This window comes from Periophthalmus magnuspinnatus, chromosome 5 (assembly GCF_009829125.3).
Source record: "Periophthalmus magnuspinnatus isolate fPerMag1 chromosome 5, fPerMag1.2.pri, whole genome shotgun sequence".
Lineage (NCBI taxonomy): Eukaryota > Metazoa > Chordata > Actinopteri > Gobiiformes > Gobiidae > Periophthalmus > Periophthalmus magnuspinnatus.
Window position 1 is genome coordinate 25,815,716 of NC_047130.1, and position 22,189 is coordinate 25,837,904.

Sequence of the window (22,189 nt, forward strand, 5' to 3'; positions counted from 1 at the left end):
TCTGGAGAAATCATTATTCCCTTTTTCTTCTACTCCATAGTGTGTAAGCTACAGAGCCTGTGATCGTGCATGTTCTCTTGTTGCAACAGATAACCAGGATAAGTTATTGTAAAGCTATTCAGTGTTAAATAAAAAAAATAAAAAAACTGTTTTCCCTCCAGGTAAACTGTGTGAGCAAAGAAACTGGAGCGTATCTGTGTTCCCATGGCTCTATATAAACGTGGGAACATAGAACTGACCCCAAAGAAATGGAAAAGGGCTTGAATTGAAAAAAAAAACAACACTTCCAGCTGTCGGATCAACGCTCTAGGGGTAAAGCCTCTTCCCCCTCAGTGAGTTTGAGTCCTCATTTGTGATCTCTGGGTCAAGACAGCAGAGCATCTCAGAGTTTGTTCACACTTCATCACATCCAGACTGGGACTAAACCAGGACTAAACCCAAAAGTAAACCTGGATTATCAGGATTAAACAAGGACTAGAACAGGACTAAACCAAGTCCACATCAGGGATAAAATGGGTTCAAATTAGGACCAGAAAATGAGAATTGTGAACACATCCTTAATCTGCACCAATCCATCCTCCTGTTTCTCTTTCTAAAAGTTTGTGGTCAACTTTTCCCATTGTTTTCCTGCGGTCAGATTTGGCAGATTTGGCATCAGTCTGAGGCTCAGGAATTAATTTGTTTGTCCAAAGTAAATGTCAAATGCTCCTTCTTGTTTTGTGCCAATATTTGAAATATATAAATTTTGACAACCATTTTTAAAATTGTCTTGTGACTAAAATTATCTGTAGTTATGTCAAGATTTGGTCAAATATTTTAAGCTTTTGTGTTAATGTAATTGGGTATTTTGTAACATGTTTTTCTTAAGTTTATATTGAATTGCTTCTTGGGACTTTTACAGACTGTACAGGAGCTTGGATCTTGCCTCCACTTGTTTTTCTTATTTAAAAAATATATGTATTTTTATATAGTTATAGTTAGTTATAGATTACATTTTTATCTACATTTAGTTAGAAAAATTAGGACTGACAAAAAATTGGACAAAATCTAATAAATGAACACTGGTGAAATAATGGTGCAGAAGTCCTGGCCATTCTACACTGTCATTCTGGACACAGCTCTTGTGACTACAGTATTTCTTTCCTGAAGAGGAAGTGTGGAGTCGGGGGGTTTCCTTTCACTAATGAGATACGGCCGTGGACAGTAATCGAATAAGAGCGGCTCACAATAGCAGGGGTTACAATAGGACACCTCTGTTTAGTGGTTTTAAACAAAACAGTGGTGCACATGCAGCATTTCCTCTGATCAGTGAAATTAAAATGAACACACTCATTTAAATAGCACAGCTACTGTACTTGTGTAGTCTTAAAATGGTCACATGTGAGCCATGATTTGCAGTGTGAACATAAAGAACACTCATGTGACTCTTTCAGTTTCACTTGTCTCTCAAACATCTTAAGTGAAAAACAAGCCTCCATTTGTTCTTATGCAACTTTGACACATAAACAAAAAGGCAGATATCATTTTTAGTATTTTTTATTTATTTTTACAAATAGGAAAATAGCATTTATCGTATTCCAAAAGAAAAAAAAAAAAAAACAGCCCGAGTTGGGCAGACTGACAGAGGGCCAAGAGATGATTAGTGAATGCGGTCTGGATGTAGGTCAGTGGAAGCAGCCTGGAAGGCTCAGACAGATAAACACGTCTACTGTCTGCCTGTTGTGAGCCGACAAACTCAACAAGCACAGATGCAGTAAGGTTCCTAATGTAACGCTAATAGATATAAATTCACTGTTGTATGTTGCTACATGCTTGAGTTCTTTTCAAAGCACCAATACCACCCACAAGGAAACAGTTAAAATCAAGTGTCTATAGTAAGTAGCTGATTCTATAGACATATACCAGTTCTGTGAAGCACTGATGAATGAGCACCATAATTTAATCTGTTAAAACCACAAGAGCTGTAAGTGCTGTGAAACCTGTTGAATTCAATTTTTGGCATTTTTTGCAAGACACTCATAAGAGCGCAACTGATTCTGTTTCTCACAAACACAAGTGCACTTGAGACCAGCAGACCAAGCTTAATGCATCATGAATGGGTAGAATGAGAATCTAAATCCCAGACCGTACTCAGTTTGACATTCCACACGTTGATCACGCTACAATCAAACTCATGTAAGTGACCATCAGCCTCTGGAGTAACACCACTGAATAGCTTAATGCACTGATTGAAGTTAGATAAAAACATCTATATAAAGGCTACAAGCTTTGTACATGTTATTTCTGTCCTTATTGTTCTTTACATTTATATTGAGTATGTTACATTACACATGATTGAGTAGTAGTTAGCTGCCTGTCCAGCTCTTGAAACAGTTAGCTTCTCTTGCTTCTAAAACCAGCAGAATGCATACAGTAGCAGCTACTGTAACGTGTACTGAAAATGAACGGGCAGTACTTCACATCACATTTGCACCATTGAGCATAAGTTGAATATATAGGCCGAGAGGAACTAGGCCACCGATTCGTCAGCACATTAAGAGACTTTCATAAAACAATGAGCTTATAACCCTGTTATGTAGCAAGTGTGTAATGTCCATGCTGTCTCAGAACCAAAAGAGGGACATCTGGTCTGGCCCCACTTCAGAATCACAGTTAGAAAAGTCATATGACAACAAAAACAAGACCAGGTGATTTTTTTTTTCCTTTTTTTGTGAGATGGACAAAGGCATCCGCTTGAGATTAGGACTGTGAAAGGCAAACAGGTCAGGGGCGGAGGGGAGCTTGACAAGGCAATAAAGGCCAATACTTGATGCACTTTATGTTATGCATAAGAGCTTTTAAAAGAGCCAACTACAAAGCTAAATATCTAAGTGTTTGGTTGAGAGTGCTTTAAACGGGATTTTACCCTACAAAACTGGTCTTGAATCATAAATCTGGCCATGTGAAAAGCTATCTCTGAAGCCTCATGATCATAACACATGGCAGACATGTAACACTAAATAAACTGGAATAAAGTACAAAATGTTGGAAGATTAGTTTTGTGGACCCTGAAGGCTGGCTTGGTGGAACTAAATAGGGATGCACCAATTCCTACAGTCCCATCAAAATCTCATTAGCATGGTTTCCAATCCATTTGATTCATTGAGTTAGCAGCGTATAATAATTTAAAAATAAATTCAAAAGAAGAAGTGCTAAAAACGTCAGAAACAAGACTTTCAACCTTTTACAAAAAGCATCAATGCGGCTTTTTTTTCCCAGAAAGCATGTAACAAATAGTACAGTTTTTTCCAGGAATTCATACCATTCAATCGGCAGCAGCTGCAGGGCAGTATTGAACTACACTAACCACATAAATGTTAGTTCATTGGTTTCAATGATGATAGTCTTGTCTGAGGTACATTTGAGGAAAAACTTTCAAAATACAAAGTCAAAAATTTTCTGACTTTGCAATTAATTTTAATCATTTAGAATGACTTAAAATATACCAAATTTATGTTTTCATTTAATATAAAAATAGCATTAGCATAGAGCGAGGCAAAGTGCAACCGCATTCTGAAATATACAAAAGGAATTTGAGTGAACGGCTCTTTGAGCAAGTCCCACTGTGAGACAGATCATGGTTTTCAGTCATTTTCAGAACCATAATATAATATTGGATTGGTGCATCCCTAGGACAGTTGGAGAGCATAGTAGTGACAACAGAGCACCGGTGGCTTCTAACAACAGCAGTACTGTGAGATAGGCCTCTGCAGTATGACTCCTGTTGTGTTTTGAGTTGAAGGCCAGGAAATCCATTTGGAAAGTTTTTTTCCTGAGGTGACATAGTGCTTGTTGCACTTACATGGGCAACTCACTAGGGCCAGTTCAAAGCAAAAAGCAGTGGTAAAAAGAAAAAGAGAAAAAAGAAAAAAAGGGCAGCGGCCAGCTCTTAGAATCCACTAAAAGTTTGGGATGACACAGCTGTGAAGACTGTGCCTCAGGCCGTGGTGGAGGTTTAACCCTCTCAGTAAGTGTCACATGGTGGTTCGGATAATCCGACTGGGTCTGGAGCTGCGGTGCACCTTGGTGTGTTTTGAGAGATGGTCACTGCGGGCAAACTTCTTCTCACACAATGAGCACTCATAGGGTTTAATTCCCGAGTGTGAGCGGCGGTGACGGGACAGCTCATCCGAACGGGAGAACCTGGGAGTGTAAAGCATTAAAGCACTTCAGGTTACATGCCGTGTATGAAAAACGCTTTAAAAATAACATTTGATTGATTGGTGAATTAAGTTTCAACAGAATGAGAAAAAACAACTAAACCACGTAATATAATATTCAAACAGTTTAATGAAATGAAATGTCAAGACTATTCCCTTGGTCCAACAGAACCTGTGTCATATTTTTGTGTCATATTTGAAGTCTTAAGACATTCGAGATATTGATATAGAATTTCTAGTAAGAGGGAGCAAAAGTTTACTGAACGTACCTCCATCCACAGTCAGGCCAGCTACATGTGTATGGTTTTTCTCCTGTGTGACGACGGAAGTGCGCCTTCAGGTGGCTGCTCTTGGTGTACATCTTCCCACAGCCAGGGTGGGAGCACTTATGGACCCTCTCCGTGGTGGGAACTCTGGACATTCGGGGAGCCACCGCTTTCAGCACACCGTTTCCCTGGCCCCCCACTCCTGTGACGCCTGTAATCTCAACAGTCCTCATCGTGATGGGCAAAGGGGCAATCTTTACATACTTCTGGTCGGTTGTCTTGGCGTCTCCGTTGTTTAGAGACACCAGTGTGGCTGTGGTTGTGGCAGCGGAGGGAACCTGGGGCGCGAGCAGAGTGACATTCTGTCCAGTAGCCCCTTGGAGGCCCATTACCAGGTGGGTGAGCCATATGCCACTTTGAGGACCAGGAGAAGCTGCTGCTGGAGTTTGAGGCTGGGCAAGAGGTACGGGCTGTATCTGCAGAACCAAAGGAGTCCCTAACAGCATGGGGGGGCTCACAGTGGGACAAGGGGTCACTACCGAGGCAGACTGTGATGAAGTGGTGTGCTCTTTCTTTGGGGTGAGTGAAGTGCATTGTGGGGGGCTAGTCTCAGGCTCACTGCCCGTCTCTGTGGGACTTGGAGGATCCGCAGTGGATGTGCATGGCAGAGGGGAGGCCTCCTCTTTCGGGGTGAGCAGCCCGTCTTGGACAACATCCATCTTTTCCTTGAGGAACTCCTCGATGTCCTCCAGTGTGGGGGAGAAAGGGGACGGCAGGTGAAAGGGGAACTCTGGAAGTGTGGATTCCTGATTTGAAGCCTCATCTTCTCCTACAATCCCCCCAAAAATACAATTTAGGCATGTGAGTCAGTATTTGAAAATTGAAATAGCTTTCTTAAATAAACATAAAACAGTTGTTCCTCACCTGGGGCACCTAAAAAAATATGCAGCTGTGCTCCCTCATCTTCATCCTCCTCCTCCTCGTCTTCATCTGGGGCGGAGCTGGAGCTGTGCAGGGCCCCCAGGTCCCCCACCTCAGGACTGTCACAGGACGCCGAGCTGCCCCCCTCGCTGCTGGCTCCATCTCCCACACCCAGAGAGAACAGGCTGCTGTCCCTGAACAGGTCATTCTCCAAACTCAGCGTTCTACTGCTGAGAGACACCATTGATCCAGGCCGATCACAGCCGCTGAAACCCTATCCAAGAAAAACTGTAAAGGAAAAGGGAAAGTGTTTGTTAATCACTTTGAACAGTGCAGAGGCAGCACTGTGACTAATACAGGAACTTTGTCCATTTTACTGATGTGAGAGCTCAACATAACATGTATAATATCTGCTCTTATTATTTTATTTCAAAGAGTTTTGTTCCATGTTTTAGCAGCTACATCCTACTCTATTCAGACATCCACAAGGCTCCCAGTCGAATGTGTAAAGTGGAGTGTTTACAATCTGTAATATTTAAAGATCTAAAGCTTTGAACTTCATGAATTGGATTGAGAATTGAACCATGTCATGGTAACTGTAATTTCTTCCTCTGCATATCACAATGTCAAAAACACTGTACACACTGATATAACAGTGGTGTGTCTTTAGTTAAACAACCACCAAAATTAATCCCATAGATGTGATAAAATATCATTTAATAGAATCACACTATAAGCTCCATACAGAATAATCACCTAAATCATACAGAATAATCACCTAAATCATACAGAATAATCACCTTAAACATTTACATATTTGAAGCACTGAATTATGCACACATCTTTTATATGATAATTTATGATCATGTCCATCTAAAACTTTTCCCAAAATTCAACTTAAAAAAAAAATGGCATTATTTCTGTATCACACATGCACTATGCAGACCAGTGCTGCCGGTGCAGCCTGTAAATACTGCAGTGTTCACATGTTGCAAAATAACTGTACAGACTCTGTTAGCGGTTGCTTTAACGGTTATGAAACCCTTGGTCAAAATAACCTCATTTGTATCTTGGTTTTCCCCAGAGTTTTACAAGGCCTGAACCACGTGGTGTAAGTGAATCACTTCACTACATGTTTACATCCCTGGGCTCAGTCCTTCATCCATTTCCTCTTATTGTTATCACCAAATAAAGCAAAACCCACAGCCCTGAGTCTGAGCAGGAGTTCAATTCTGCCCAAGTAACGTGATTTTAAGTTAATGTGCTTTAAATAAAAGCACAATAACACGGCTCGCCTTCAAAACACTGTTACGTAACGTGTTTATGAAGTGGGGCAGTGTGTGAGCGTAAAGGGCTCGTGCAGGAGACGTAAGGGCTCGTGCTGGAGACGTAAAGGCTCGCGCTGGAGACGCATGGCTGATGGCTGGAGCTCTGTTTTCCCCCATGTGGACAGGGGGCCCGTGCGTACTGCGTCTGCGTCTCTCTCACAGTCAGAGGCTTGTTGCTGTCACACCTCGGCGGGGCACATGTTGCAGCAGGGCCTCTTCTCCACAGCTCTAGCGCGTAAACATGGGCCGCACAGACGCGCCCCTGCACGCACACGCACGCACGCACACACACACACACACACACTCCCTGAGACTCGGATCTAGGCCATGCTCCGTGCGTAAAGACAAACCACAGTGTCCTAAAGACCTGGGCCCGCGCTAAAATGGCCCCTCTGCGCTGGAATGCTCCGCTCTCGAGTTCGGCCCGGACAAAACTGCTCTGCACCAAACGCGAGGCTACGATCCACCATAAACTCGACCTACCGTGCGCGAGACAGGCTCCTCGGTGAATATTTGCGCTGGGACGTCGATTAGAGCTCGACAGGCGCAGTTCTGGACGCTTTTCTCCGTCGTATTATTGTGGCAGCGCGCTCACATCCCGTCCTTGCCACGGGTCCATGTTGGCATTCCTTTTCCCAGCGTCACGTGACTGCATCGCTGCACAACTCGGAGGCACGGGTCCAATTCCGCGGCTCTGATTGGCTGCTGGCTGCGGAGGCTCGCCCTAAAAGAAGAGCTGTGATTGGTCCATGCTGGATACATTCTGTCTACCATGTGTCTCACTCCAAAAGGACACAGTGGCCTATTGACACAAAAGGAAGAATAATAGGGAGATTTAGTCAACAAAATAACAAAAATAAACTTATAAACTAATTATTTTAAGAGTCAGACTGATCCAGAGTCCAAATATCTCATCTACAGCCACTTTCTGAAGGGCTTTCTGAAGTCTCCAGTGTGGCTCTTTGCACTTTGTTTGGGAGAAGTGTTTTTAAAATGCAGACTTTTTGTATTAAGTTTGTATGGTCCATGTCGGATACATTCTGTCTGCCATGTGTCTCACTCCAAAAGGACAGTATAATAAGGAGATTTAATCATATAGACCTGCAAAAAATAACAAAATAAACATACAAACAGATTATTCTAAGAGTCAGACTGACCCAGAGTCCAAGTATCTCATCTGAATCTATATTCCAGGGGTCTGCAGCCTCTCTCTTGTTGCATATGTCTACCTCTAAGTGTTTTATTTTATTTTTAAGCACCTATTTTTAACTTTACGCATGCCCTTATTTGTACTTATTCAGTGTTTTATGCTGCACTTTATCACCAAAGTAAGTTCCTAGTCCCTGTGTTCACTGACGACGGCAATAAAAGTCTAATGATTCTGATTCTGAGGAGCCACGTGCGGCTCTCTAAAGTCTCCAGTGTGGCTCTTTGCACTTTGATTGAGAGAAAGGTTTTATTAAGTTTGTATTTGACTGTGTTTGCAGCATAAGCGTATTCATTCTACTCACATTCGTCTGGGCAAATCCTATAAAACCACAAGAATAATGATCATTTTGTCTGGTAAATATTACACATAATGCAGCAGAATGCACAAAATTACATAGAATTTTCTCTAAACCTGCAGACCCCCTAAAAACACTTCAGATAAGTCCATAAAGTTCAAAAATACAAAACGTTACCTAGTCTTTATAATGTGTTAATTGCTGAAAACTGTTGATTTACTGCTTTTAAATGAATTTCACTTCTTCACGTTAGTTGTAAAAAACATATGGCTCTGTCGGACTTAGGTTTGGTTTGAAATGGGCCACTGAAATGAGGACTTTACACCTAACTACACCTGACTTTACACTTAACTTTACACTTAACTTTACACCTAACTTTACATTTAACTTTACAATTTGGTGCTCTTCTTCATCTTGATTCTTCCTGTCCGCCTTCTGCATGTCTTGTGAACACACGGACAATCTTGATCTGTGGTTTAATTAATGTATTATTGTTTTTTTTTCCTACAGTGAAACACATTTCCATAATTAGGGGGATTTAAATAATAAAAACACAAAAAGCACTTGTGAAACATTATGCCTGGTCAGTGTATTCTAGGCTTAGGCCAGTTTAGTGACCAGTAACTTCTGAACAGAGTAAGACACAGGGCAGAAACTTTAAGCCATTTTCCTTAAGACAGAATGTTTTTGAGACAGTCTGATGTAAAACTGTGACAACCAACTCACCCGGTTTCACTCCCTGTTTCCCTGTGTGTCCACCAACCCCTCAGTGTGACAGCTAACACGCTCACACACAGCTTTACCTCTATATTTTCTACTTGAGATATGAAAATGTGTCCTAATTGTAGCTCTAACGACCCTCTTAGGCTTTGACTTTAAGCTTTGACCAAATGTTTTGAAAATTTTGAGGTTTTTTTCTCCAAACTCATTTTTAATGTCCTCACCTCAGTGCAGAACAACTGTCTGCCAAAGTATCGTAACGGATGAATGTTTATCTTGTTTCTGAATGTTACTTTTTAAAATACACCAAGCTGAGATGTAAGAATGTGCCCTGGCCTCGCTGTGATTGAGGAGATAAGGACAAAACATCAAGAAGGTTAAATGAAGCTCACTGCAAAAACTGGAAAAAAAAACTAAATTCACATTTGGGTTTGGTGCTGTTTAAAATGTTTTACTACTAAACAGACCACAACATTAAAAAAGAGACATGTTATAAGGTTTACAGTGACTTTATCAGTGAAAGGATTTCTCAGAACAGCTGCAGAGTTTACCTGGTCAGATCTGTGTAAACATCTGAAATGTAAGATTGTCTTAAACTGTGGACTGTCACATCTCTAGGGGTTTTCCATGACAGTTCAAACATTAAACTGACTGACACAGGGGGGCTGTGGTTTGCCTCTTGAAGATCATTTGCTGCCCTCTGGTGTTTGTCCATGGTCTGTTCTCTCTTGGAGCTGGTATCGAGTATCTGCTCCGATCCAAGATCATGTGTCTTCTACTTCTCGAGTCTTGGTCCATCAGGTCACCAGCCTCTGACTGTTGTTGACCCACAGGCGAAGAACATCTCAGCCGTGGGACTGGGGCCACTTTTTGCATTGGTATTTTTTTTATTTGGTAATGCAAAATTTGAATGAAACCAAACTCTATACAGGCTGCATTTCACTGATCTGGAGTGTACTGACTTTTACACAGATGTTTTCAGTTTGTGTCTCTGTAGATGATCATGAGGCTGCAGCACAGGCCTTTTACTGCTGCACACGGCTCACACAGATGTGGAGCTCCTGCAGGTCTCATAGCAACAGAACACAGCAGGATGTGGCCTCGCTCCAACATACAACTCAGGACAAATCATCTGTTTTGAACATAAAATGTGTGGACAGTTTCATGAGGTTAATTACTTACATTTGTGTGAACACTCAAAGGACTCTTCCAAACCCAAATTAAGAATAAAATATCTCTTTCAACTTTTGTAATTTGATTTTAAAGGCACAAAGTGACATAATCTCTGAGAGGTAATGGCTGTGATTGTCATTCTAAAACTTACTCACATTATTCAGAGGCTGAAGCAGCAAAACTGAAGCTCACAACAACTACAACAACTACATGATGGAATAATTTGAAGTGTCAAACGTGTCACATCAGGTGTAATGTTGTTTATTGTGCTTATTGGACCTAAATAGTCCCGACCCCCACTTTGGGAACCACTGACCTAGTTCACACTGCAAAAAAAATAAAAAATCAGACCACATGAGTCACTCTGTCCACTACAGCAGATCTGCTCCACAGGCCCCTCGAGTCACAACATCAAAGTGCCAACAGCATAAACACGACTAGACCTGGTATTCCCTGGAGGCTCCAAACCTCTGAGATCAGACATCAGATTTCTGTCATCACTTATTTTTCATGATCTTTCCACTTCTGGATCCCAGTCTCCGCAGTTTTACATCAGTAACTAATGCAGAGTTTTAACTGCATGGTGTCCTGACTTTCCATGTGGATCTGCCTCTTTTCTCACGTGTTGTTCACTACTTTGTTTTACACAAAACATGGTTTATGGACAAATCATTTCATTTCTATGAATGTCAAAACGTCCATGTCAGTAGCATCTCCCAAACCATTTTTTTTTTTTTGCAATAAATGTAAAAGCTCAATCAATGAACACAAACTCACAAATTCCTTCCTGTATTGTTTCCTTTATGCTACAGTTAAACACTTTGCCTGATTTAACTGAGTCGCTTAGAAAATTAAGGTATTTTGTTGTTCCATGGGACGTCTGTGATTTTACCATCATAAGAACCATCTATTTCTCAGCAGTAGACTTAAAGAAAACTCTCATACACCTCAAACAAACCAATGTTCTAACTTATGTATGTATTATAATCGATTTACCCCCATGAATGATAAAAAATTAGGCCTGAAGGTTTTATTGGACCACATTATTAGACTGAAAAAGGTTGACAGCAGAATGTTGTTGTCCTGGTCTATTAGTTCTACTCTAGTAAAATGACCTAAAGACACATAACAATAACACACCACCCAAACTCACATCGTGCATTTCTTGTATTGGTCAATGGATAAAACAAACTTTTCTGTATAAAAAGTAGGTTGCCTTTATTAGAAGCTGGGAAACCAAAAACATTATCAACATCATTAATACGGTTTTGAAAGACCACAATATTGCCATTACCAGCATCATAATCATCATTGCTTCGCACCATTTCCACGACATGCAAGTGTATTCAAGAGTTCCTTATTCAAATGAATTACAGAGAACTCGGTTGTGTCTCCTGCAGGAATCACAAGGCTTACAAATACAATGCCAGTACAATGAAGGTACACAGAAAACAAATCAAAAAGTAAAATGGATGAGTGGAGATCCTTTCCAGTGAATGAAGTCACCACTGCTCATCTTTATCCAGTCACTGAAAGCAAAAATATATGTACTTGACCGCGAATTTCCGGACCATAAGATTTGATACTAAATTGGCTGGTTCCAACAAGAGGCAGAAAACAATCAAATGTGCTTGTAAACCAAAGAGTTGCCTCAAGGTCGTTCTGTACATGACCCCAGTCAGTTGCATCTACAGTATCAAGTCTTGGCACTGCAGAGGCTATGAACATTCTTTCAAATTACTTTACCCAAAATCACAATATCCAAGTATGTTTTTTGCTTTGACATCAGACATCATAAAGAGACCTGATCTCCAAATCACTAGTTTTGAGATCCTTTTATGGCTTCAGGAGTTTTAAAGTGATTTGAGTTAATTATGACCAAAACAGGACATGTGACATTCTTAGGCCTCCACAGACAACAGCAGAGCCACTACAAAAGCAAAATCAAGACATGATTAGAAAAATGTCTATAGCTGGCTTTTGGGTTGAAGTAAGATGGCCGTCAAAAACCCTACACTACTATTGGATTGTGTGAACTATGTCTAAATGGAATTACTGGACATGGGCAAGAGAATGGTTTTGTACAGGGAGAGAGGAAAGTAGAAGAAGGGCCCAGTCCCCTCCACGCAAAGGTCATTGGAAAAGATTGGATAGGGTCTTCTTTTTCTTTAAAATCAAGATACATTTTATTTCTTTTCTTAAACAAACATTACAAAAAAATCTGAATAGAGAATTAGAACAATGAACAGGAGAAAATGACAATCATTTTGGACTAAAAAAAGAAAGAAAACAAAAATATAATAAAGAAAATCACATCTCTTACTTGCACTTACCAAAAAAGGTAAAACAAAAAAAAAAAAAAAAAAAAAAAAAAAAAAAAAAAAAAAAAAAAAAAGAAAAGAAAAAGAAAAAAGGGTCACCTGGCACAACGAGTTGATTGCTAAGATGCCATATGAGATGAAGGGTGATTACAGTAGCCTGATACATCATTTAAAAGCCCAGTTTAAGCTTACGTTAGTTCAAAAGGCCAAAACTTGAACCGTTTTACAAAGAGCAGCTACATAAAAGTTTTAAAGAAGCACATAGCAGTGAAGGTTAGCCACACTGTCGTCCAAGTATGAACACACCTTCCAATTCATGGTCGCACAATACATATCAAAACATTTCTTATGTGGTACACCCATGAAACGAGTGGAACAAGAATACACATCATGAGCATTTAAAAAGAGGGGGAAAAAAACCAAAAAAAACACTATCTCAAATTGTTTGAAAGATATGCTTTCCTGTTAAAACATGACGTCAAGTTAAAAAGAGAAATGGAAAAAGAGCATGCAGTGCCGTGGGCGTCGCTAATCACAAATGACCATTTTAACAAGCAAAAGCTTGATCAGGTGAAAAAACAGGACGGATGCTTACTTATTAGACTGGGGGGAAAAATTCAAATGTAGTGTCTCCTCACCTCAGGATATGAGCACGTTTCTGAAGGATCCTGAAGGATAGACCCTTGGCTGGGCAACAGTGGTGCACTGACAACAAGCTGACAAACAAAAAGTAAGAAGTCCAAACCATTGCGCCAGGCCACCAGCAGAAGAAAAAACAAAAACAAAATAAAACTCTAAATGCAGAGCAACAGAAGAGAAAGTGGAGAAGACGCATGTTTTAGTCTTCTCCAGAGGGCGCCTCCTCCTCTGAGCCATCCTCCTCCTCCTCCCCCTCCTCTTCCTCCTCCTCCTCTCCTCCAGTGGTCTCCTTCGTCTTCTTGGGAGCAGGGGAGCTTTCCTTCTTCTCTACTTCTTCCTCTTCCTCCTCCACTGGGCTTTCAGGCTCCTCTTCCTCCTCTTTGGGCGAGCTCTTCTCCAGGGCCTTGGTGCTGGGACGACCCTTCCCCTTGCCTTTGGCTGGACTGGGGGTCACTGTGGGAACAAACAGGTAGAACCACCAATAACTAAAAAATAACTTTTTAAAAAGAAATTAAGAATGACATTTGAGTCCCAACAATGACAGGAGACCAACAACACACTTCTCTGTGTTTCAGTCAAAACGGGTAGGAGAACATCAATAAGTAAATGTCAAAGTCAAAAGTTTCTTGCATACAGAAGTTGTTTTCTCAAATGTGAATATATGAAATGACTGGTTACAGCAGCAGTCTGTCTGGTTTGGGTGGCATCAGTGAGGACTGATTAAGTCTGAAATGGGGGTGAAGAGTGGGATCAAACTGATGAAAAGGGGATCAAGCTCATGACACTGTTAAGTGTGCTGCAAAATGCATAAATAATCACTAGATATGCACAGACTTTAAGCTTATTCAACTGAACTGATAAATGAGTTTTGCTTAAAACAAAACAATGGTCTCAATTCAACCTACGCATTTGTGTTCATCTGGTTTCTGATCCTCAGTGGGGAAAAGGCCTTACCCGTTGCCTTTAGCCGGGGTTTGGGGGATTTCTTTTCCTTTCTGTTTGTCCGTCCCTGTCGAATGACCTTCTTGCCCTTCTTTTTTGAGTGACCATAGTCGCTGTCATCATCATCCTCCACCATAAAGTCTTCGTCACTGCCCGACTCGTCCTCTGCATCACAAAGCACTTGTGAGTTTACCAGCAGACAGTTTACTGTCTACAGATTATTGTTACTCACGGTCCAGATAAGATTCCTCTTGTTCTTCATGCTCCTCGTCCTCACTGCCTCCATCTCCCAGGAGGATCTCCCTCTGTTTTGACACTGCCTTGGAGGCGGCCTGGCGCACTGTGCGCTTTCGACTCACATCCCGATCATCATCACTGTCATCTGGGAACACACAGATCAAACTATGACATTAACAGTTACATGAACTTTGTAATACTGACCCTCAATATGCTCTAGCTGACACAAGTTAATATGAGGAACTTTAAGTTTATCAGCAAAATTACATGACATTACATTATCCTTTATAAAAAGAGACCACATCTTTAGCAGGGGTTCTCAGGAGCCCCAAACTGGAGGAATAATGTGCATATTTCTGGTTAATGGGAGAAACTGTAGTAGCTAAAAAGAAAAAAAACCTAAACAGAGAGAACATGCAAAGTCCACACAGAAAGATGCCACTAAGAAGAGAATCAAGCCCGGAACCTTCATGCTTTGAGATGATGTTGGTCACTCAAATTAGAGGTGGTGAATGTATTTGTTTACATATACACAGAACATGTTGGCCTCTCGTATTTTACTAAAATCACCTGGAGATGATCAGTACCTTTATTTTTATTGTGCAGAGGAAATACTCAATGTAATACTCACTTTTTGTGACATACACAGGGAGTCTGCAGCACAGTCTGTATTAAACAGACTTTGGCAAGTACAGTGTAAGTGATTCTGAGTGTAAATACCTGCGGCGGCTCGTTTTCTCTTGGGAGTCCTCTTGCTGACTTTCTCCGGTTTTGGTTTCTTCCCCTTTTTCCCTTTTTTTTCTTCATAGTCACTTCCCCCATCCTCATCCTCCTCTTCCTCTCCAAAGTCATTATCTTCCTCCTCGCTGCCAAAATCCTCTGTAATAATAGCCATAATTATTGAATGATGCTGACAGGTTTGTTTGCAAACTTGCTCTCTAGTTGTCACACTTACCGGCAGAATCATTTTTGTCTTTGGAAAGCTTATCGTCAGAATCCTCACTGGTAATTAGAATTCAGATCAATTAGACTCTCCAGCAGGATTACTACAGCAGTCAATGACATTCACACTCTTCATTCACACTCACTACGTTTACCTGCACACTTGTCCGATTAAAGTCAGATTTTTCCATAAACTGGTCAGATCACCTTTATCCCAATTTAAACGCAGGCCAAGTGGGCTAAGAGACATTCATTCTAGTAATTTAACATTATAACTTGGTAACTAATAAAAGCTGCTAACTTATGAAGTTTTATAACTACATATAAATAACTAACTAAAAACTATTGGGAGTGACAATCGTCATCATGCAATCACCTGCATGATTCTGTGGGAGTAAAAAGTTAAAAAGCTATGGCAGCTTTTACTCCAATGACACACACAGCAGGTTTGTGGAGAGATCATTATTTGAGACACTAGGCCTGTTAGAATAATTACTTTATCGACTTAGCGCTCAATAGATGAAAGCCGGAACAATATATTCATAGTGGGGCTTTTCTTTTGCAAGAATGGGGAGATTTTTGTAGTAAAACGACACAATTTGAGCTGTAGAGGATTGAATAAGAAACTTTTATGGCTAATTTATACTCCATGCTATTTATTTATTGTAACTCATCCCTTTTAATGGTATTGTATATTTTAAAACTGGTTTACTGGGATTATCCTTCTTTGTGTGAGTGGCATAAAATAGGTAATATTGTTTATCAAGGTATTTCTCTGTAACAATATATCATGCTTAAAAATGTGTTATCATGACAGGCCTTTGTCAAAATAATGTCACTATGTCACACAATATTTGTTGGGAGCAGTAGTAATCTGAGTATTTCAATAACAAACACTGCCACTGGAGTCATGTGTTAACATGGATTTTGGAAATCGAGCATTTCATTTTACTGATGCATGTGAAGGTAGTGCATGAACACACCTCAGATTCTTACTCATTCACAAAAGTTATTCTAGCACAGTATTAATATAAAGGTTGTTCCACTACATCATTGGTCCTTGATTGGACAAATAATAAAATATAAATAAAAATGTTCAATCAATTCAAATTCAATTGTGCAATAGGGCCGGGTGACATGGCGATAAAAATCTTTGGTGGTACTGTCATATCTCAATCTCACTATGTCTCATTTAACGTCGCTCTGCTCAGACACTTTTTCCCCACACACTCCTATTGGTCAGGCTCTGTACGGCTCTGAGAGAATGGCAGCTGGATTTAACCACACAGTGAAGTGTGAACATTTAGAAAAAAGCCCATAACTTTACCTCTTGAAGACAAAAAAAAATGTAGAGCCAGATTTGATTTTATCTTTGATTTTTCTTTTATCATATAATTCTTAATCACTGTCACATTCATGTGTTGTGCACCAGAGTTCACGTCTCACCTTTCTTCCTGTGAGTTCTTTGAGCGCTTGTGCTTGGGCTCCCGTGGGGCTGAGCGCACCTTCTTAGGCTTGTCACCGCCATATTCCTCATCTATGACAATAGACAGGGTACAGTTCACCTAAAAGCCTGAGATGTCTCCCCCAAAACTAAGAACACATTGAGTTAATAGCATTATAACCACACACATAATAATTACAAAAGACTATTCTAATGACCCTTTTTTTATATTTTACAACTGTAAAATGATGATTTATTGTCTCCTACGACACTGAACCTTACCTTCTCCGTCAGACTCATTGAATTGTGAGTAGTTCACCACTTTTCTGTTCCTGCAAAAACAAAACCATTCATATATTTATTTTAAAGTGATAATTATTGGAAGACAGTACATAAAAATAATAAATAAACATACAACCTGAGTGAAAATAGCATGCAATTATACAACCCTGCAAGTTATGTCAGGATTTAGACCCGCAGGCCTATGTGCAGCCTTTATTTATTAACATAACTCACAGAAGAAACACTGCTGGGTTTGGGTAATGCAGTTTGAATCCAAACAATGGTATATTTTAGGTTTGCTTGTTAATTTCTGGACAGATTGCAATCCAAATACAAAAAGAGTCTTTGTATAATCTGCACATAACTGGTATGGACTGTAGGAAACATACTGTATTGGACATGTGGACATTTATTGATGAACTGTCTTATAATGTAACTGTAATGAAATTAAATATGTTTTTAAAGTGTGTTCACGTGCACATGGAAAGCAGCAGCGGCTCAATCTGTTACAAATCAACTTTTTCTTTTGTAAGATTAATGATTTTGCGCATGTTCCCTGACAAAAAAGCCAGAAACAGTGGAGAAAGTGTTGTGTACGCGCAGTAGAAACGCCTCACGTACGAATCACAGCGGGGCTCTTTGAAGGGAGGGGGGGCGTGGCCAGGCGCGAGACTCTACGAGGAGGGAGGGGGGTGTGGCCACGCGCGCGACTCCCCGCCTCCCTCTGACATCAACCGCTAACGCTAATTTATAACCAGCAGTGAAAATCTACACCCGTTCGCCCCAAGTTTACCCGCTGGAGCTTTTCCCAAACTACACCACGTTTACTATGATTTGTTTTCACCGAAATGTACGTTTAAAAGCACTGAAAACACAGCGAGAAATAAGCTAACGTCTGCCATGCTCAGTCTGCGCGGCAACAAGCTCAAACGCCAGGGCCAACCGCCGCCACCTCCTCGTCTTTTTTTTTTTTTTTTTTTTTTTGAAGCATTAGCATTTCGAGCTTGGATGAATGGGTAGCCATATTCTCATTCTCAGCGAGAGGGAAACACATGAAGAGACTGTTAGCGACACATATAAAGCAGCTGGGTAAATTCACACCAACTGATTTTCCGTTTGGCCGACAAAAACAAGCTAACGGTTGAGGGGGAAAAAAACAGTTAGCACGAGCCGCGGCGGGCTGAGACATGGCGAACAGTCCACACCGCTGCCTGGGATCCATGTTAGAGGAATACAGCTCACACAGGGGCACATTTGCGTTATTTTTTCATGAATAAACACGCTCGCAGGGTTGAAATGAAGCCCGATCGAGCCGTGCACGTAGAGCATGGGGGAGCAGTGTGTCTGTGTCAGCCCGCACACTGGAGCACGCGTTTAGCACACCTACCTCACTGGTCTTGACATTTTGCAGGAATACTGTAGAGGTTGGGGATGTAAGAAAGAGAAGAAAAAGCACGAGAAAGCTAATAAATTTCCGTTCTGCAAAACACCGAGGGGAGCGAGGGCGACGTCCTACTCCAGCGTCCGGGCTTGCGGCTGAAAACAAAACAGCGACTTGCTCTTCAGTTTTTCTTATTTTTTACCTTCAGCTACTCAAAATGGTGAATAAAACAAACTGAAACTGCAGCCTGCGTGCAACCAAACCCCGCGGCCTTGAGGAGGGAGGATCCTTCCACTCAAGACCCGCCCCCTGCTGAGCCGTGACAGGAGCATCCACGCGCTGCGCTCTTCCCATTGGTCGGTTTGAACAACGGAAATGAATCTGATTGGACAGCGCGGGTGCCTGTCAAAACGTTTTTCATCATATCGTCCTCCTCCACCATTAGCATGCTCGTTTGAAACAGAGCTGTTAAGAAAACAAAAAGAAGCCCTCAGGTTGGATACGAACATTCATTCAAAGGAGTCCCCCGTCATCACAACGCAACATTGCAAGTGTAAAGAAGGAAAAAGCAAATGCACATGTGTTAAATTTCATGAAACAATGTGATTCTTAGGACGAGGTATAAGTGGTTTGGCTAACAAGCATGCTGCTTCACCTGAGTACTGCAGCAGAGGCAGGTACCAGCCAACTGTGAGACTGTGAGGTAAGACTACAGAGATCAGGGATAAACATGCAGCTGGAAAACACGAGGGATCATCAATATATTGGATTTTTGCTGTCTAAGACTTTAGATTAGGCAATTTAGCAGCAATTCTAATAACCAAGTTCAAGATCAAATGATGCAGATTGACCTTTCATTATTTCAGTTTAGTGATTCATGAGCAGTGTGGCCTTTCTCCAGTGTGCAGACAAGAGAGTTTGGGGTTATTATGACATGTTTAAGGAGCAAAGTGGTTCTAAAGATTACTGTAAACATACTTTAGTAGGCCTAATTAAGCCCTCATTAAATGTAAGAAAATACTCAATATTTATACAATAGCGTAGTAAAAACCTGCTGGGTGTTGTGTAACCACTTCAAAGGCAGTGATAAGCAGCATTTCATTCTTCAATAAAACATAAAAGCACATATTTGATGAATTTATATTATATTACAGTACTGTCCAATTAATGTAGCTTTCTTGAGGCATTAACTACATAATACAATAAGCCTATATTATATTTTAATGTATGAATAATTAGTAAACTTGAGTAACTTCCTCCACACTGGCTGTTTACATGCAAACCAAAATCTGATTGTTTTCTAATTTCTGGACCTTTAACATTATTTAAATGACATGCAAACTGAAAAATCTTATGTGAGTAATCATCAGAAAGAAATCAGACCATTTTGCTGTTTACACTAGACTTAAGAAACTCATTCTGCTTTCTGATTGGATAATCATATTGACAACACCAGATGACAACAAACTAATGTTTTTCTAATTAAGGATAAATAATAGTTACACATGTTTTTAGGAAAGTAATTTTTGATTTGAACATGTTTATGAATTCTTATCTGGGGACAAAGAAAGGTTATGTTTAGGAATTTGAAATAAGAGTTTTATTTACCAGACTAACTAAATGTGAAACGTGTGTTGCTAAACAAATACACCACTGACCATGGGACTCTAAATGTGATATTGCAGCTTAATATTGTCAGTCCATATGCACGTGGTTATTTCAACCTGGGAGGCAAAACGCCACATCTTTTCTGTAAAATGACTCTAATATGGTGTATAATATAGTTCAAAATAACTTTGATCACTATCCAGAAAATAATGGCAATGATCACAATATTATCATTATTATTTTAAAAGTCGACTAGTCACGATCGTTAAAATTAACCATCACAGCCGTACTTGCCTTAAAAGGTAGTCACACGTAAAGTCACTGTTCACACTGAGCAGGGCAGGCGATGTAAAGATGCATGTGTCTCGTCTCTGTGTTCAGGACTTTTGTGAGGAGCAGATATGTTGCTATGGAAACGCAGACACTGACTCTCACCTTTCCTGAGCTGCAGGAGCTGATCTTCATTTGCTCTGTATTCAGGAATTCAGGAGATCTTCAGTCTGCAGCGCTGGACATGTTTCAGAAAGGTACACAGTCTAATTAATGTCAACTGGCTCAGAAACCTCTGAGTGAACATAAAGTGTATAATCTGTAACGTGAAAACACCTTTTTTTTAGTTCAGGTAAAGTATTATTCCCGTCTCTTAAGTCCTTGTTGCAGCCATAACCCTGGGTAATGGTCAGGAATGAATTTTCTTAATGCCAGTAGAGGGAACCATACAACTATGAAAGAATATGGCTGGATTCTCTGAACATTTTAGAATTATATTTTCATCCTAAAAATACTGGTTAAAAGGCAATGACCAATAATGTGCTAATTTAACCTATATGTTTCTCCTTTAAATTTGAACCATTAAAATATATTCTTTAATAGGATTTTAGTAAAATTAACAAACATTTATGCGGTAAGTAAAAGGTCTATATACTTAAAATTGAAGCACTGAGGCAATTTCCCAAAGACTTTGCATTAGACTTAAGTACCCTACATAATTATTGACAGTTTTTCATGTTTTTTTTTTCATATTATTAGTGCATACATATTGATACTTTGAGTGGCTGGTGCTCACCTTTTCTAAAACAGTTCTTTATGGTCAGATTGTGTTAAAGTTGAGATCAGATTAAAGTCTAATTTGAATAAACAAAGCATCTAACAGAGCAGTGCCTTTATTTAACTTCACTTTGCCTTTTCTGTCACATCTGCAGCCAATGCCCAACAAAGTCAAATTAAAAACATCACCACCAATATATAGGAAAAGGATTTAACAACATCTTAAATCTAATGAAAACAACTTGTCTGGCAAATCGAGACTATTATCCTTCTGTCACGTCTTGAGCTCGGCCGACTCAGATTTCAGTGACGTTTGTGAAAGGAGCTCATTGGGCATCGATCATTTACAAACAAAATAACATTTAGTTCACCTCAGATTAACAGTTTAGTTTAGTGTTTTTCAGTCCCTTGTGATATTTTTTCCCCCTTTCTTTTTTTTCCGTTAGCAATCATATTTGTTTTGATGTGGACGGACCATGTGTGTCTCTGATCCACCCACCTCAAAACAGGGAGATTCACCGGTGACTCACACGGGAGACTCAAATCCTCATGAAGTATTGAAGAAGTGTGTATTCTGGATGGTAACAATGTTTGAGTGAAATGAGTAGTCAAACCCCATAGTTATCATGATTTCACAGAGTCCCCAGATGTTATGGGAAGATCGTACAGTGTTAAATATTCTTTACACCAAATGCAGTGGTACAATAGATAAAGACTGGTATTTGTTAGCCTACCACATTAATACACCTAAGCCTATGTCCTAAAATAAACAAAAATAAACTAGAAATAAGGCTATTTTATCACTTTGGAAGCCTGTTTTTTGTGTTGGGTGTCACAAATGTCAACAGTTGTTATTATGGAGGTTGCGACTGAAAAAGGTTTCTGTCAAATGCTTTTTTATGTTTGTGTAGAGCAACATTCAAGGTAGAAACTGTTCTGGAGTCTGGACGTCCGATAGGGACTGGAACAGTCTGATGTGACAGTGCCTCTTTTATGCTCATCTTTGAAGTTCAGTAGTGTAGCAGGTAAATGTTATGTTTTCTTTACGGGGTTTACAGGCTGTAGAAGTTGGACCAGCAGTTTTGAATTTCAAATCAATGGACCCTGGATACTGTCTAAATGAAATATTTGTAAATAATTAAATGTAAATATTCAGATATATTAGATTTTAGACATTTTAGACATTACAACCACTTTAAATTAACTATCAACTATCAATAATTTGTAAATGAAC

At 40.1% G+C, this 22,189-nt stretch overlaps 2 protein-coding genes across 2 annotated transcripts; both read right to left on the reverse strand.

Moving 5' to 3' along the window:
* Nucleotides 1-1,566: 1,566 nt before the first annotated feature.
* On the reverse strand, nt 1,567-7,365 carry si:ch211-117k10.3 (Krueppel-like factor 15). Its single transcript, XM_033966520.2, has 4 exons — nt 7,198-7,365; nt 5,390-5,674; nt 4,469-5,294; nt 1,567-4,182 (listed from the first exon to the last, which is right to left on the reverse strand). Exons 2-4 carry the CDS (start codon nt 5,628-5,630, stop codon nt 4,014-4,016), a joined length of 1,236 nt encoding a protein of 411 aa, XP_033822411.1. The 5' UTR covers nt 5,631-5,674; nt 7,198-7,365; the 3' UTR covers nt 1,567-4,013.
* Nucleotides 7,366-12,270: 4,905 nt separating this feature from the next.
* nucks1a (nuclear casein kinase and cyclin-dependent kinase substrate 1a) lies at nt 12,271-18,584 on the reverse strand. The gene is made up of 8 exons (XM_033966535.2): nt 18,307-18,584; nt 16,920-16,969; nt 16,640-16,730; nt 15,207-15,253; nt 14,972-15,130; nt 14,247-14,396; nt 14,027-14,179; nt 12,271-13,525 (listed from the first exon to the last, which is right to left on the reverse strand). Exons 1-8 carry the CDS (start codon nt 18,321-18,323, stop codon nt 13,272-13,274), a joined length of 921 nt encoding a protein of 306 aa, XP_033822426.1. The 5' UTR covers nt 18,324-18,584; the 3' UTR covers nt 12,271-13,271.
* Between the last annotated feature and the right edge of the window lie 3,605 nt (nt 18,585-22,189).

What these genes read in the sequence shown, in the direction of transcription:
- si:ch211-117k10.3 (XM_033966520.2), bottom strand. Translation starts at nt 5,630, where the DNA reads ATGGTGTCTCTCAGCAGTAGAACGCTGAGTTTGGAGAATGACCTGTTC. An exon ending in TATTTTTTTAGGTGCCCCAG is followed by an intron (nt 5,295 to 5,389) that starts GTGAGGAACAAC and finishes GGGGGATTGTAG; the next exon opens with GAGAAGATGAGGCTTCAAAT. An exon ending in TGGCCTGACTGTGGATGGAG is followed by an intron (nt 4,183 to 4,468) that starts GTACGTTCAGTA and finishes TTACACTCCCAG; the next exon opens with GTTCTCCCGTTCGGATGAGC.
- nucks1a (XM_033966535.2), bottom strand. An exon ending in GAGAAAACGAGCCGCCGCAG is followed by an intron (nt 14,397 to 14,971) that starts GTATTTACACTC and finishes GTGTGTTCCCAG; the next exon opens with ATGACAGTGATGATGATCGG. An exon ending in ACCCCGGCTAAAGGCAACGG is followed by an intron (nt 13,526 to 14,026) that starts GTAAGGCCTTTT and finishes TTGTTCCCACAG; the next exon opens with TGACCCCCAGTCCAGCCAAA.